Source organism: Oreochromis niloticus, linkage group LG12, assembly GCF_001858045.2.
Source record: "Oreochromis niloticus isolate F11D_XX linkage group LG12, O_niloticus_UMD_NMBU, whole genome shotgun sequence".
Taxonomy (NCBI): Eukaryota; Metazoa; Chordata; class Actinopteri; order Cichliformes; family Cichlidae; genus Oreochromis; species Oreochromis niloticus.
This window is the reverse complement of record NC_031977.2, coordinates 35,890,496-35,907,547: the sequence shown is the minus strand read 5'-3', so window position 1 is coordinate 35,907,547 and position 17,052 is coordinate 35,890,496. Positions and strand designations below refer to the sequence as shown.

Below are 17,052 nucleotides of genomic sequence, written 5' to 3'. Positions count from 1 at the left end.
AGTGTGTACGTGGAGATGGTGTCGGGTGTCAGCTGCAGACTGGCACGGTTTAATCCTGCACAACACCTTTATCAGCTCCTTAATTCATTTCGGCAACAGGTTTACAGGCTGTTTGACAACAGACACTGGAGGCTGGGGTAACGTGGCAGCTCTTTGGGACGTGTAACCTCACATGAGCCTGACAGCAGGTCTGCAGCAAATTCTATACAGTCAAAAATAATCACGGCTGACTTCAATGTAAAGGTTTAATATACTTCAGCTGCTACAAACTGAAAATAAGCTGAAGTATTTGTTTCAGTTTGATGTTGTGTGTCTTTGTGTTACAGGCTCGGGGACACAGATTCGATTCTGCAGCCGTGTTTTAGCACAACAGCAGCTCAAGTGAGCTTTAAATGTCAGTCGGGCTCTCTGAGCTTCAGCTGACCCCGGCTTAAAGGTCGACTCCACTGGATTAAGTATCTTTGAACTTTACCCTCCAACTTGAAGATTTCAAGATATTATTAAGGGACACAAACTGAATAACTGTGAGATGATGACACACGTCTGAAATGATCAAACACTCACTCGGTCTTATTATTTATTGAGAGACTTCATTGTTCCAAACAGCAGTTATTTCACATAATAAAAGAATCAAGTTTGGTTGCATAGAGGCTGTTTTTGGTCTTTTGCACATCTGGAATGTCTCTTTGGTTTAAGGCACAACTGGAGGTAAACTGAGGAGCAAAGGTCTGAGGCTGAAGTGCATTTATGTGTTTTTGGCACATTTTTGGTCTTTGGTAGCTTTTGTTTGGGAGTATCTGAGCTCACGAAGCACCAAAATGGGAGGGCTAATGTGGCATGAAAACACTGTGCCTCCAAATCTCTTCACATTTTTGGTCTTTAAAACCCATTTTTACATAAAAAGCATCATTATAGAGGCAGTAACGTGCATCCCAACAGGAGGACAGCCGTGTGAGTCCCTGATCCGTGCAGTCTCACTTCTTGGCGTGTTTCTGGCAGATGGCGATGTACTCCAGCACGTCCTCGGAGGAGCCCATAGCCACAGGAGCTCTTTGGTGGATGCTCTCAGGCTGGATGTCCAGGATGTTCTCGAAGCCCGTGGAGGCCATGCCGCCCGCCTGCTCCATGATGAAGGCCATGGGGTTGCATTCGTACAGCAGACGCAGCTTTGAGAGAGAGGGGAGGGAAGGTGTAAGTGCTCAAAAAGAAAAAGTCTGCAAAACTCACAGTTTAGCATTTTAGTACTTGAAGGAAAAAAAAAAATCAGATGTTTTTTTTCCAAGTCTGTGTGAAAAGTCACAAATGAACACTGGACCAGGATTTTCCAGAAGAATTTGTCCTGTTCATGTGAAGAGCTGTGCTTTAAACTCCTAAGACCAGAACTCTTTCATGGCATGTGTTTTTCATTTCTCTTTGGGCTATTTGGGCCGATGAATGTAAAAACAAAGAATTACATGATTTTTTTAACCTGATTTTTGTTTCTGAGAAAAATGAGATTTAAATTTCGACAGAACAGTGGCAGTATATAACGTCCTCGTAAGTGGATATCAGGCCCTTGTAGAGCAAAATTTAATATTTTGGTCTAGACAACCCAAAATGTGATGTCCACATATGTGGACGCCAGGTCCTAAGAATGTAAACGACAGTTTGCTACAATATTTCAACAAACAGGCCTTTCAGTGTTAATTTCATATTTTTTGCAGAAACTTTCTTCTGTTGTTAAATTTGTGTGAAAGTACAAACATGTTTGCACATTTAAACTGTCAGATGGGTTTTTTGGTTTTAGGAACCGTTACAGAGTTCACGTCTGGGAAGCTTTTTTTGACCGTTTTTCTTCATTTTCATGTTTTCTGGCTTCTTTTTATCTTTATTCAAAGACAACAAACAGACGGGAGCGATACAGTGTGGCTCAGAAAGACTCAAACCCACAGACGTGGCAGATATGTCCTCAGCACAGTAAACATGCTTTTATAACGTGTGTAATCTCATATTTGTTTCAGTACTGCAAACAATGAAGGGTGAGGATCGTCACTGTGACATCACCCACTGGGTAACAGAGCCTACGGTGGAGTAACAGATTAAAATGCTAACTTAAACCAACGTAACCGAAGCACAAGCTACTGGAATCCAGTTCAATTCAGTTTTATTTACACAGCGTCAAATCACAACAACAGTCGCCTCAAGGTGCTTTATATTGTAATGTAGACTCACAATAATACACACAGAGAAAAGCCCAACGATCATATGACCCCCTACGAGCAAGCACTGTGGTGACAGTGGGAAGGAAAAACTCCCTTTTAACAGGAAGAAGGGGGTGTCCAAATTCATGGGCTGCATCCTCCTGAGGCCGCATTTGAAGGCCGATTACGTCACAGCGACGCGACGAAGGCTGTCCAAATTCGTAGACTCCTCTGAATGCAGCCGACAAATGCGTCCTCCTTTTCCCCAAATTTGAAGGACGGGTCGGGTGTGTCCTTCGTGGCCCACCATATCCCAGAATTCATAGCACGGCCCAGCCAATTCCAGTTTTCAACAATGGCGGCCGCTACTAAGTTTTTAATATTACTCTTATTAATCTTTCTGGGTCACAAAATAAACTTTTAACATATTTTCAGGTGAGAATGTAGCTGTGTAAACTTCAAATATCTGCTCGGTTTATCAAGATATCGCATATTTGCAAAAGTGGTTCGACGTTTTCGGAGACGTCTGTTACCCACCAGCTCGATAGCTAGCCGAGAGCTCGACGGTCACTGGAGCCGCCGAGAACGGCACAACTCCCGGCACATCATTTTCAGATCACCGCGGTCTTTCGCTACTCAGGTTAAACGTAATATATAAGTCACTTAGACAACCTAAAAATGTTACTGTTTGGCTTTTTTCAGTGTTTTATTTGTTCGTGAGTAAATCGGTTTGGCTGAGATTAAAGTTATTAGATTAGATTAGATAAAATAAAACTTTCCCTGGGTGGTTTTCACACAGCTGAATAAACGTCAAACAGAAAACTGATTAAACAGAAGTGTGAGATGGTCGAGAGTTTACGCCAGTGTCCTGTTATACTTTAGATAGCAAGGAGCAGACGGCCGAGTTTATTAACTCCACCGAGACAGCGGTGACGCTAATCAGAAGGCTAGACCGTCCAATTTCACAGCCGTTTACTTCCGGCCTACCCGACCTTCTGAGGACCCGGCCCACGTAGACCGCGAAGGCCGGGTCCTCAGGAAGATGCAGCCCATGAATTTGGACACGACTGAAATCTCCGGCAGAACCAGGCTCAGGGAGGGGCGGGGCCATCTGCTGCGATCCAATAGAGTGAGAGAAGGAAGACAGGATTAAGACATGCTGTGGAATGATCTGTACCTCACAGCAGGTCAAAGTTTCTGTCAGATAATTCAAATAGAAATGCTCCAAAAAGCACTGACAGCACCAACACTTCAAACGTGTGAAGGCTCGGTCGGGCGGACAGCAAACCTGTCGCTCAGCTAACTGAACTTTAAGCTTTACCAGAGTGGGTGAGATTTAAAATCCTGGATTCCACCTGCTGCTGAGTGACAAACTATTGACGCCAAACCCATTTTTGTACCTGCACAAAAACACTGTAAACATTATTTCTGCTTATCTGGGATTTGTAATCGTCTGTGGGAACCGAGCGGGTTTAGATCCCAGTCTCGAGGTGCCAAATCGAGGAACTCCAGTTTTGACACGTTTTCCAAGTTTCTTTAAGGTGCAACAGCACTGATGTCACTTTTCGGACGCCTACGCTGCATCCATCTTTTATATACAGCTGCAGGACCTTACCTTTCCCTTTGGGCTTTTCAGATTTCCTGGGTATAAAAAGATTCCTCCATACATCAGCGTTCTGTGCACATCTGCCACCATAGAGCCGATGTAGCGGGAGCCATAGGGCTCACTGCCGTCCTACAGGGGCGTAAAATACAACATCTGTTTAGTGACGAGGTCTACGGTAAAAATACAGCAGTGCACATTTTTAGTATTTATTAGTGTTTATTGTATATGTAGCATGTTTGTGGATACTGCTGGAGTTTATACATTTCCCCCTGGGGACAAACAAAGTATCAATGTTCCAACAAAAATATATACTAAAACTTATGTTTAGTATAAACATTGGAATAAACTGAAAAAAATATCAGGCAGAGCTACACACACACACACACACACACACACACACACACACACACACACACACACACGCACACGCACAAACATGTCCGGACACCTGCGTTACCTGAGGGAACTTCTTGTTCTGCAGGTACTCTGTGACAGCAGGGTCAAAGTACTTTGCATAACCTTCATTCAAGCTGTAAATCTTTCCTCGTTTCTTGATCTTCACGTCCCGCTCGACCAGTATGAACTCCCCGATCGCCTAAAGAGCAAAAAGCAGTAAAAAAAAAACATGTTTGTAGATAAAATCAGTTTGCAGCATTTCTATGTGGAACACACGAAGCCTTCAAAATAGCGCTAACCGGGTCGAGCATGAAGCAGTTGACTCCCTGGCCGGTGGAGAGCACTATCATGGTGGCGCTGCCGTAGAGGGCGTAGCCCGCTGCCACGAGGTTCCTGCCGGGCTGCAGAGCGTCCTTCTCACAGGGCTCATCATCTGAGGTCTGAGAGAAACGGCATCAGTCATGTCATTATTGATTGTGTTAGCTGATTCGACATCAGTGGAGCATTTCCAGGAAATTAAAATCAGCTTCCAGTCCCTGCTTTAAACATCTAAAAGTGATGCAGCTGTAAAATCCAATAAAAACACTGATGTTTAATCACTTTGCCAACACCTTAAGTTCTAAATCAAGGACAAACATGTTTTCTTCATAAGCATTTAAGTGTTAGTACCTTTTTGTAAATGGCAAAGATGGTGCCAATGGAGACGAGACAGTCGATGTTGGAGGAGCCGTCCAAAGGATCGAAGCACACGATGTATTTCCCCTGAAGAAGTAGAAAAAATGCAGTCAATATGTTACGTGTTATACACAAACGACAAATATCATTTTAACCATTAACTGCCTCAAAAAACTTTATATTGTAATTCTGACAGGAAATGAAACACATCGAGCTCCAGGACAGGGTCACGTTTACAAAGAGGCGTCTGAACAGCTGCCTTGAAACGCCTCTGTGCAGCGAATCTAAAACCCAATCTAATTTCACTGATCACCACAAAAACGCCTGCTGATCACTGAATCTGACTGTATCTATTAAACTGTCGAATTTCATAGAAAATAGCTTTTCTGAGTTTGCTCCAAATTGAGGTTTTACAAAGCAGATTTTCCCCTGGACGTTACACTCTGGATGCTGTGGAATTCATTTTTAAAGGAACTTAAAAAAAAAAGTCTGTGTTCAAATAAACGGGCCTCAAAACTCTGGACGATCCAGTCTCAGTTTTCAGATAACGTCCCACACAATTAAGATCAGGTTTTTCAGGCTCGGTGGGTTCCTAGGGAACAGTGTTAAGTCTCAAATATCTCGTCTTGTCTCATACTTACCCTCCTGTCAGGCTCCACTATGATGGCTTTGTCATTCTCTTCAGACACCAGCACGCAGGAGGTGAACGATGACTTGATCATGTTGATGACCAGATCGTTGGACAGGATGTCCAGCTTCTTCACCTGATCGCCCGTCACATTGGTGCTGCCGGCGATGCCGTAACTGAAAAAAGCAAAACAAGTGAGCGTGAAAACTGTTCACACACACACACACACACACACACACACACACACACACACACACACACACACACACACACACACACACCCTCCCTCAAGGGACAGGCAGTAAGCCTGCCTGTGTAAAACTGGGACTACTTTTTGTGGCTGCTCTGGATACTGAATAAAAAGTCTTTGGGTGGAATTAAATCACAGACACTTCATTGTTCAGTCAGACTGAATAAATAAGAGTAACAGAAGCGTGACGCTGCACTTCTGAAACACAGCTCTGCACGAACAACATGCAACATGTTCTCTTATTTCACATAAACCAGCGGAGACGTTTTAAACTCGGCGATGATGAAATAAAGAGAAACGCAGATATTAAAGTGAGCCCGGAACAGGGGCTGGCACGGTCCCCGACCCGTTCAGGGTAAAAAAACACAAGTACCCCAGTAATAACCACCTGTGGACCGAAGGACGTCTCATAAAATGGGCGTGTCTGTTCCAGGTATGCGCTTTCTGATTGGCGCAGAGAACCTGGCCTCCTGCTAAACAGCCTGAGCCAACGTGGATGCGTGCCGCTGAGGGCTTTAGACAGCGCTGCATTCAAGTACGGAACAGTGCGCGTCAGGGCCGTAACAGCTACTTCCTAGTGATGGGTAGATGAGGCCTCGTGAAGCGTTTCAGCACATTCTCCAAACTGTATCGATACTGTGTCGACACAGTGTTGCTGTTTTGCTCCTTACTGACACCTGCTGGACCTTAAATATCATTGCAGGGAACTTACTTGAGACAGACACTGATTCAATGACCTAGTCATACTTGTACACACTGTAAGGTATTGTACTTTCCATGGAATCATTTTATATCGTTTACATTTCAAATATTGTAGACATCTATAAAATATATTATGAATGACACTAAGTGAAAATTAAAATGAAAGTATTGTGAATGTAATATTACCCATTTAAATGTAATTGACTCAGAGTTAATTATAAATTTCTATTCAGAAAAAATAAGTTTATCCAATGTTTTTGCATTCAGTCTGTTGCGTTTTCCCCAGCTTTGGAAAACTCACGCTCACAGGCACAGATGAAGCTGGGGTACACAAAAACTGTAAAGCCAGGTGGAAAAGGTTAAGATAAGATGTCTTCCTATTCCCCCCAGTACGTTAAAGGATCCTCTGATCTTAGAATGTTTCTCTCCAACACTCTCCACAATACTAAGGGGTTGGCAGTCCTTTATAATAAAAATCAGGACTGCCTGGTCCAGAACAGTCTTCCTAGATGCTTGATTTCAAAATAATAAAACACATATTAATAAAAAAAAATGATGATAATGCTGCTCAGTGTCTACATAGGCCGACCTGTGTTCATTCTCAGTGTGTTTGTCTCCTCATTTTCATGTTTGGCTCTGTAATGCCTAAACACTGAGGAGGTGCTTTTGTTTGTGTAAGAAAGCTCCGCAGAACAGATGCAACATTTAACCTGCATAAAGTGAAATAAATAATTTACACTGCAGGTCACATTGCTGTTTTTCCTATTCTGATAGATTACACTGAAACAAAGACAAACTGTTACCTTATTTCCAGTTAAAAGATCGAAATGATCCCACACAGCAGAAACTTTTCTTTTTCTTTCGGGCTCCATTTTATTATGGAGAGATGTGCATTTTTTTTTTTTTTTATCTTTGCGAGAGTAATTTAGTTTTTTTGGGTGGCGACTCATTCCGTTGACGGATGCGGTACCTTTAACAGTTTGGAGCGTTGCAATGAGCGATACAGCGGCTGTATCGATCACGTGACTTTTTCTTAACGCGACACACGCACCGATACAGGCTTCGCTCTGTGAGCTTGATACATGCACCGGTGCGCCAGTGTTGCTGGACCCATCACTACTACTTCCAAACCTAACGGCGTGTGTAACGTGGCTCACTCACAGGTGGGCGATCCCAGCTTTGCGCACAGCGCTGGAGATGGCCTTCACCGCTGTGCACAGCGAGTTGAGCAGCGTGGTCAGCTCCCCCGTGCCTTTGGCCTTCCTGCCCTGCTCCATGACGAAGCGGGTCACGGTGACCACGTTGGTGTCGAAGGTGCTGCTGTCGGACATGGTGCCGGGTGAGCCGCTGGAACTGCGGGTTTGAGGAAACTCTGCAGGATTTAAATGCGGCAGCAACGCGGAACTGCGCGTGGACAGCCGTGGGGGGAATGTAGGCAGAGGAGAGGTGTGGCCCCGCTGTGTACACTGAGCTGTGCAGCGATGACACGATAGTGTTACAAACACAAGGATATGAGCAGAACAAAGAGAGTTGCACAAGCCCGAGTTCAGACTTTTGTTCCCTGAGAGCGACAGCCCGACACAGATACGAGGAGTGCGGACACGCATTGTTTCTGCGCACGATAGTCAGCGTTTACATTCCTCTTGCGCACATGAACTTTTCAGCGTGTTGCCCTGGATTTTCTCTTTGGAAAGATTAGTGGCTGCAGACTGTTGGAGACGCTCGCCTGCTCATTTCATACTTCTGACGAGTTTTGCAGAGGGGGGTTACGAAAGTGCCTCAGGCTACGTCCACACTAGCCCGGATAGATTTGAAAACGCTCCGCGTGCACACGTGTTTTCAGTCGTTTTCACAGAGTTGTGCGTCCACATTGAAACGGATGAAAACGCTTACGTTCCAGTCCTGCGCATGCGCAAAAGCGAGTGAGAATTAAAGAATTTGAAGAAAAGCTATCTGGAGCATGTACAGACTGATTTTCATCTTTTTTAGGGCTGTCAAAATTGAGAGCAATCAAAACAACCACTGTATAATGGACTCCGCTAGCTTTGTTTATTTGGTCACATGACTGCATCACATGACTAAGGCTACGTCCACACGTACCCGGGTATTTTTGAAAACGCAGATTTTTCTATGCGTTTGCACCTTTCGTCCACACGTAAACGGCGTTTTCGGTCACTGAAAACGGAGATTTCTAAAAACTCCGGCCAGGGTGGATATTTTCGAAAACTCCGTTTTTGCATTTACGTGTGGACGAGAAAAACGGAGAAAACACAGCGTCAAAGGTGTGCGCCTTTTTTGACGTCACAGTGTGCGCCACGTTGTTGTTTCGGTGAAATTAATTTCTACAATACTGTTACTGTTAATTGTACTCTCTGCAGTGTTTAAATGCTTACATATACACACATAGTTACTGTCCCTCCACACATACGACTCGGTTCTGCTTCTATGCCCCATCTTTGTTTACTATTTCCCACCGAGGCTTCTAGACTTCTGATTGGCCAACATTTCTACACGGTTAGGAATATAGCGCCACCTGTTGCTTTGGCATGTTCCTAGCAGCGTTTTCCTTCATTTCTGCCTTTACGTGTGGACGGGATTATTTTTTAAAACGAAAACGGAAAATCTCCGTTTTCAAAAATACCCGTGTACGTGTGGACGTAGCCTAAAAATACGTCAGCGTTTTAGAAAGTGTGGACGGGAGGCCAAAACGGAGAGAAAACGATTCGTTTTCAAACGAAAACGCATTAGTGTGGACGTAGCCTCAGTCAGGGTCTGAATGGCGAAACTTATGCAAATCAACTGAAGTCATAAAACCATCACGTCGAACGGAAGTATGGGAGTGATGAGGATCTGAACTCCTAAAACTCCAGTATGCAGAAAACACCGAGTGAAGTGAAAACGCTTCATGCAAACATGAAACTGACTGTACAACACGCTGTGAGTCAGCGCGAAGAGGCTAAAACAACCCAGTGCAGAGACATTAGTACTCATGTCCCGTATGTGGTAGTACGATGAGCTTCCAGTTAGAACAGTTTTAATGTCTGCATTGTTTTAACGCCGAGTGTGAAAGATTTTTCTAAAAGTTAGTCCAATGCTCTGATGTTCTACTTATTGTAAGAAATTCTAACCTTCCTCTTGAACACTGTGCGATTGTGACACTTGAAGATGCTGCAATGGAGCTGAAAACCATTTTTTACCACATACTGCTTTAGGGTGTAAGACTCACAAGCAAGCTGTCCATCATGTGCTTCAATAAAACCGATGAGGAAAGGAAAAATGTGATGAAGCTGCACATTCAATAAAATCCATCATGTTTAACAGTACGCCCGTTTACACGCACACATGGAAACACAGTGATGTTTGTGTAGTTTAGAAGAGACCGAGTCAGAACCATGAAGGAAATCTGATCCTCCACAAAACACTGTTTCCCAGAGTACTAACACATATTTGGGGTCACACTGTCAGAAGAGAAGAATCAGGGCTCGCAAAATCGCTAGCCCGACGTCCCGGGGCAGCGATTTTTGCAGTCGGGCTACCAAAATCTATCTCAGCCCTGCCCGTCGGGCTATCATAGGAAGGGAAAATATGTGTCAATGCTTTTGCATTTTCTTTAGCAAATGTAGCTGAGTAATTATGTTATTGGCATCGATGAGCCACTGTCAATATGTGACATATTGAAATCGCGTTTGAATTTGCGCTTGTTTTTTGCTTTCACTTTGCGATCGTGCGAACGGTGTGTAGAGAGCGGCAGTACTGATTGGTAAGTGACGATTAATTGCGCACCAATTCCTCTGACATCGTCTTATCACTCATTAGCTTACTATTCAAACCTGACAAGTGAAATCTCCCACAGCAAGCTTAAACATGTGAGAGGTTGATTGTGCAGAGAATCGCTGACCGTTATGTAAGTACGTGTGTAAAAGCAGCAGGATATATATTTTAGTTCTGCTGAGCCAAATAAGACAGGTCAGGGTGAAGAAGGGGCAGCCAATGAAAAGCCGACCACAAAACGGAAAAGTTATGACAAATCAGACTATGAGACAAAAAGAAAGCTCAGCTTTTTTGGTTTCATGGACAAAAGAATTTATGTGGCTGGAATATGATGAGCTAAATAACATGATGTTCTGCCAGGTGTGTTGTGAGTTTCATTTCATTTGAGTCGACAAGCGCCTTTGTAACTGGGACCAGTAATTTTAAGAAAGACCCCATCAGAACCCATGAGAAACGCAAGAAATGCATTATACTGCAAACGAGGCTAATCAAAAGCAGCTGTGTCCTGGGGAGAGAGGAGAGTGAGAGAAACAGAGGGGGTAGGAGTGGCAAGAGAGGAGGAGGCGGGGAAAAACACCACGCCCACACAAGGGCAGTTTCAGGAGGCCCTGTTATGTGTAGGCTGTGTTCAGACAGGAAAAGGACCCAAAGTGCAGACTACGGAGACAGACGTGAACTCAAAACAGCTTTAATGCTGAACTCAAAAGTGTAACAAAACTAAGAATACAAAATACACTTACATAGACAGAACACACAGCAAGATAAGGGTAGATCGCGACAAGGACTGATGAAAACACAGGGCTTAAATACACAGAGGGAGCAATCAGGGAATGGGTAACAGGAGGGAAACACAGCTGGGGCAAATCAGGCCTAACGAGACAAACGAAGCACAACCAGACGCATTTACATGAGACAAGGACTTTCAAAGTAAAACAGGAAACATAACACAGAGACGCGAATTTAACAAGGGGATACAGCCGACAGGGGAGACAGCAACTATAGAACACAGACATAAACCATAAGACGGAACTCTAAGAAAGAAACCAAAGACTAGAAATGATAAATAATATAATAAACTCAAAAGCCCTGGGTCAACGACCCAGGCATCCTAACAGGCCCAGCTAGGGCCATAACACCCAGTCTGCAATATCTTTCCCAGAACAAACAGCAATTGCAAAAAACATACTAAAAATAAACCAAGCAGAAGCAGAAGTCCTGAAAAATCTTTCAAAAGCGTACTATGTTGCAAAGAGTGAACCACCATTGGCCAAATTAGCAGTTTTTGCAAACTTCAAAAAGCAAATGGCCTCGATCTTGGTTCCACTCACCCCTTACCCGTGACTTCAGTGGAAATTTCAGATTCAGGATCTGACACAGACTGATTCATGGTCTACACAGTTCTTACAAGTTCATAGAAATTTCTGTTCAATTAGAACCAAGTATTTGAGTTGATGATTGTGATTTTTATACAGTTGTTGTGATTTGTATTTAACAATTTTCTGATTAATTTTTGTTTCCGTTACAATATTATACTTTAATGTATAATATTGTAAAGGAAACAAAACATTAAAAAATTGCTCTCTTTTTTATTCGGGCTACTTAAATTTATTTTGGGCTACCAAAAACTGAAGAGTGCCTGCCCGAAGGGCTACCAGGGATTTTGAAATTTTGCGAGCGCTGCAGAATGATATGGGGAACAGCTTAAACATACCTGTATATTCTACATGCAGTTGACGCCCTTAAAACCACAAAAATACAGAGAAACGCTGCTTCAAAAAGAAACACTGGTGACACTTAAGAAATTTCAGGACTGTAAATCTGCTTTTTCAGTTCAGTGCAGTGGAATAAACTCACTGAATCTCAACACAAATATAACTCATAATAATTTATTTTCACTCAGTGCAGACATTCAGACCTGGTATTCTTTACCTGACTGTTAAGGGTAATGAAAAGAGTCAGATGAAGCATTTTGTCTTATTAGTACCACAATCTTTCAGCCTTTAATCTCACGTGGCTCTGTAACACGAACCAGTAATAAAGTATACTTCACTGCTGACGAGCGCTCTGACTTCAAAGTACTTCAAGCAAAAATGATATCTGTAAACTTAAAACTGGAAACAAACACTAGGAGCTCATCACCATCTCCAGGCTTCATCTAACCTGATGAGCTGAGAGCAGGAAGCTGTTTACTTGGTGATGAGACAAAATACTGACAGTTCAGGAACAGCAAACAAGTATCAAGTGATAAAGATGACTGACTGTTTAATAGTCCTTAAGCTCTCAGCGCCAGTCCGCTGCTATCAAAGATGACCGGGATTATATCTATATCCCAAATATTCAAGAGATTAGTGAGCATGAACTCACTTCAGAGATGTTTTCCTGCGTCCAGCATCCAACCTGTAGCATCAGCAGGACATTAAACCATATGTTAACTTTCTTGGGCTTCCATATGAAGACTGTGATTGACAGATGTAGGTTTTGTAGTCGAAGGGTGAGGAAAAAAACAACAAAAACATCGCTGTATTTAAAAAAGAAGACGAAATCCAGTCACATATTAATAAGTCATATTAATCCAGTCACTATTAATAGTGCAGAACTGGGACATCTGGCCCAGTTCTGCACTAGCACTTAAACGCAGCTTACATTTGTGGGTCGGCAGCGTGAAAAGTCTCAAACCCCACCACGTGCACATGTGACGTCATCTGTGCATTTTTAACAATCTGTGAAAATAATGTCACAGATAGTTTTAGACGTTTGTCCTGCAGCACAGATAGCGTTTAAAGGTGAAAACGATCAGATTTATATACATTAAATTAAAATTTGGCGCGTAATTATAAGCATTTATTCAAATTTTGATATTTACCATTTGAAAAATATTTTTAGGTGAGATCAAATTGCTCTGTGTGTAGACACACGTCTGTGTACTCACTCTTTTACACATAAATCATTGTAGGCTGCACATTTGTAAACTGCGGTTTATGCTATTAAGCTGTATGAACTATTTGGCGGACAAAGGTGCCAACGGTGGCCGTGCAAATAGAAGATCTATATCAGGTTTAATTACAGTTATTTTCTCTAATGAAAACAAAATAACGACGTTGGCTTTAAATGTGCGATGAAAGTAAACAGTCAGATGTCAGTGCTGCGTGTTTATTGCACAGACCACATTAGATTCGGGGCTTCTCTTTGCCTCACGCTGTTAACGTCACTGGTCACAAGATGGCGCTGTCGGACAAACAGAGCCTGCGGCGGGACGCTGACTGTGCAAAGCATTGAGGATGCGTTTCTTTAACTAGTTTTTATCATTTATCTTTGAAAAATTGATAATTTTATGTACATGTTCATATTCGTGTGTCTGCGCTAGATATTTAGGTTTATTTGAAAGTGTAAGTATTTTAAAAACGGTTAAAAATGAACCCCAACAAGATTAACTGACACAGAACAATTAAAAACACTTGATATTAATGCGCCAACCGAAACGGCTTTCCTCTATCATCCCGAGCACTATATTGTATCGCGGAAGAAGAACATCTTCGTTAGTTATAGTAAGTTAAAACTATAAAATGTATATTTGTTTACGTCATTTAACTTTGTAACGTACATGTTTTTCCCCCTGTGTGGTCAAAGTTTTACGACACAACGTGCAGTCACTGGTTAGCAAACGATGTGCTAACTGCTTTAACCTACACGTTTACCTGAGTTTTAAAGCAGAAGCTGAGTCACGGAGCGCGCTGTTTGCTCTTCGTGACTCAGCTAGTGTAAGTAGGCCGAGCAGTGTGCGCAGGTAAAGCAACACCTGTGCCTCTAACTGACCTTCACATCAGCTCAGACTGGGCTCCTGGTAGGGCACCGACTGCGCATGACCGCGGGTTAACTTAGAGCTGTGGCACGAGCGGACAAGTACAAAGAGGCTGCTGGCGCAGAGGGGACGTTCCGTGTGCGGCGGGCACAGACTGCAGCTTTGCACACTTTTGCGCAAAGTTAACGCATTACCCAGCTTTTACCCTCCGAGACTCCGACCCCGAGCACAGAAAGGAGTCCGAGGAAAGGAGCTGCACCTCTAAAGGAGCCCGGGAAGCATTAGCGTGGGGTAAGTTAAAGTCGCTTCTGCTAATACAAAGTGTGTTTTAAACTGTTTCAGCTCTCCCAGGTGTCTCTGTGCGCGCGTGTAAGCGTGCACGAGCCCTCTGCTTAATCAAATACGTGAGTTGAGCGTGTCTTCGGTGCGTGTTGTCGGCCAGGTGGTCCTGCAGCGAGCAGACGAGACAATCCCATGAAGCGCTGCTGGTTAAGCTGGATTATATTTAAAGTCAGCTGGTGTTTGGGAGTCGTTCAGGTAATCTGGCGCTGTTTTTTTTTTCACTTCCGTCTGCGCCGCGCAGGTGTCATGAGCCTGAACTTTGAGCTCCAAGAGCGGGGAACCGGAGGCGAGAGACGGAGGAGGGTTTCACGGGGATTCGCCCCTCGAGAAAGGTTTCATTACCCTGCACACCCCACTCGTGATTAAATCCTCAGTGAGCCTTCTTCGCTTGGATTCAGTGTAAGTCAGGTGTCACCACAGGCTCGCGGACAACTTCACCTTCAGCTAAAGCGCAAGAACGCAGAAATGTCTTTCGTGGCACTGTTTCCACAGCCGCGTCCTCGTAGCGCAGTGCGGGATGAGCTCTTAACAACAGAGTCTCCGTGGAGCTCTAAAGGTCACTCATCAACCCCGAAATGCCGCTGAATGAAGCTAGTGTTGGGCACTTTTCCTTCATAGCTACCTGTTTTCATGCAGTGGGAAGCTGAGGCATTGGGGGGGGGGGCTCAGACCTGGATGGTGGTCCCCATTGTGCTGGTGAAGAGCTGGGGTCAAACAGAGGGCTCCTCATCCTCTCCTGGCTCACAGGCCTTTCCACTCTTCAGTAGAGATGAGGGAACTGATATGTCAAGAGGAAGAATATGAGCATTGTGAAGGTGTTTTTAATGAAATTCTTAAGCTTCCACTGTGGCACTTGTTGCATATCTCAAGATCCATTTTTCTACGCTTGGATAATAAGTGCAGATTTCATCCAGGAGGCCACACAAAGCATTCCTTCAGGACCCCGAATGCCTCGCATTTTGTGGCTTTGCAGAAAGCATCTCACTTTCTGCAAAGTTGTTTCTCAAAGCTGCTTTGTTGCTGTTTGTAGCACTGATTAACAGCTTTAATGGGGTTTGAAGGTTAGTGAGTCATTCACTAACCTTAAGGTGGTTAAAGGGTCATATCAGTGTCTCTGTCAGCTCAGGTGTTCTTTACTTCACTGCAGGGAGCTTGTTATAGTTTAATATTTTCATAAGAATAAATTGGAGATGAGATTAAAAATGTTATTTCTGGAAGCTTATTGATTTTTAATGCTCTCTTCCTCATGAAGGAAACACTGCGGTTGCACTGCCAGTGAGAATTTGGCAGACTGAGAGCCCGTCTGCTGACCAGCTGACCCAGAGGCTGCTAATATCTCAGGTTGTGATTGGCTTGCTCTCTTACAAACACATTAAAGCAGATCTGGCGGCGGTGCAGCCCGGCGTCACTTGGTACCTCAGGCTTAGTCGCGCTCCGGGTCCACATCATCAGGCGGGTCACTCGGTATCCGTGGACATGCGGTGGAGGTCTGTGAAATGACGCCTGACTGAGACGACCCTCGCGTCCGCAGGATCAAAGCTGGGTCTCATCCGCTCAGACGTGTCGCCTCCCCCGCCTCCCCCGCCTGTGATTACGACTCCCACCCCTCCTGTGTTTGTTTAGAGGAAATGACTTCCACTCCACAGCTCTGTGTGAGCAGCTTGCACGTCACGACTGGCCTCGCTTCTCTTGTGGGTGTTCAGTTTTTTTGTGGAGTCCTTGCCGTGGTGTTTTCTCTGTAATTTTATCTCGAGGGGGTTGCTGAGTTATAATTTTAGTTTTGGTTGAACATCTGTGCATACTTGTCTCCTGTTTGTGCTTCTCTTGCACGTTTTTGGTTCTAAAAATAAAGCTGCTCTGCCTGGGTTCACTTGAAAATGTTAGTGTTTACGTGCATGCACATCTGTGCTCAATGCTTTCTGTGTGAAGCTTCACTGCTGGGTAACCCTGAAGAAACCACTCTTACTGGCTGGACTGGAGGTGAAGGGAGTCGTTACAGCTGCTCAGCTTTAACGTGTGGGATGAGGGCCTACATGAGCCTCGGGGTCTGCCCTGTTATTACAAGATCAAATGTACTTTAGTTTAAGTGGATCTTCCACTCAAACCATAAGAGCCCCCTGATGCAAAAACAAGAACAGCCCAAGATGCATTTGAGAGGAGATAAATGTGTTCAGGGAGATCTTAGATAGGAGATTCCACACATAAGTAGCATGAACCTGGAGAGTCTGAGGAGGTGTCCACACTGATCTTTAAATTGCAATTTATTTAATTCTCTGTCCAGATGAGTTTGTTGTCCCTCTAAAACATGGGCTGGGAACCTTTTTGTATCAAAAAAGTTGGAGTAATGCTGGACGAGAGTCGACTGTACAGAGCCACTGAACGCACCAGCTTCTATAATGACTCACAGCTTTATTTAAGGACATAATGAAGGTGACACAGCTTACTCAGTGTCAATGAGCTTCTCTGAATCTCAACCATTCTGCAGTAAGCTATTTATAAAAATAATGAAAATTGTCTGGTTTCTGACCACCTTTACCAACAAACTGGGACCATTACTGGCTCAAAATGGAGTTTCTGGTTGGTGACTGACGCTGAAGCCCAGCTGGTCTGCATAGTGTTAAGGCAAAGAGTCATCATTGCCTTTAGTAAGAATAAGTCAGGCCTGTGTTTTTGTCAGAGAGTCGGGGAACACTGGAGATGAGC

At 43.9% G+C, this 17,052-nt stretch overlaps 2 protein-coding genes and 1 long non-coding RNA gene across 3 annotated transcripts in view; 2 read left to right on the top strand and 1 right to left on the bottom strand.

Annotated features, from left to right (window-relative positions):
* Nucleotides 1–26: 26 nt before the first annotated feature.
* On the top strand, nt 27–725 carry LOC112841890 (uncharacterized). Its single transcript, XR_003213323.1, has 2 exons — nt 27–188; nt 327–725. It is a non-coding gene; the product is annotated as an uncharacterized LOC112841890 (long non-coding RNA).
* Nucleotides 565–8,505, bottom strand: fbp1a (fructose-1,6-bisphosphatase 1a). Its single transcript, XM_003444481.5, has 7 exons — nt 7,599–8,505; nt 5,499–5,661; nt 4,852–4,944; nt 4,482–4,622; nt 4,244–4,381; nt 3,796–3,915; nt 565–1,166 (listed from the first exon to the last, which is right to left on the bottom strand). Exons 1-7 carry the CDS (start codon nt 8,042–8,044, stop codon nt 975–977), a joined length of 1,293 nt encoding a protein of 430 aa, XP_003444529.2. The 5' UTR covers nt 8,045–8,505; the 3' UTR covers nt 565–974.
* Nucleotides 8,506–14,027: 5,522 nt separating this feature from the next.
* The window catches only part of kank1a (KN motif and ankyrin repeat domains 1a), a 53,565-nt gene continuing 50,540 nt past the window's right edge, over nt 14,028–17,052 (top strand). The window contains exon 1 of the mRNA XM_005451552.3: nt 14,028–14,298. The gene's annotated coding sequence lies outside the window, so the exon portion shown is untranslated. The remainder of the gene's footprint in view (nt 14,299–17,052) is intronic.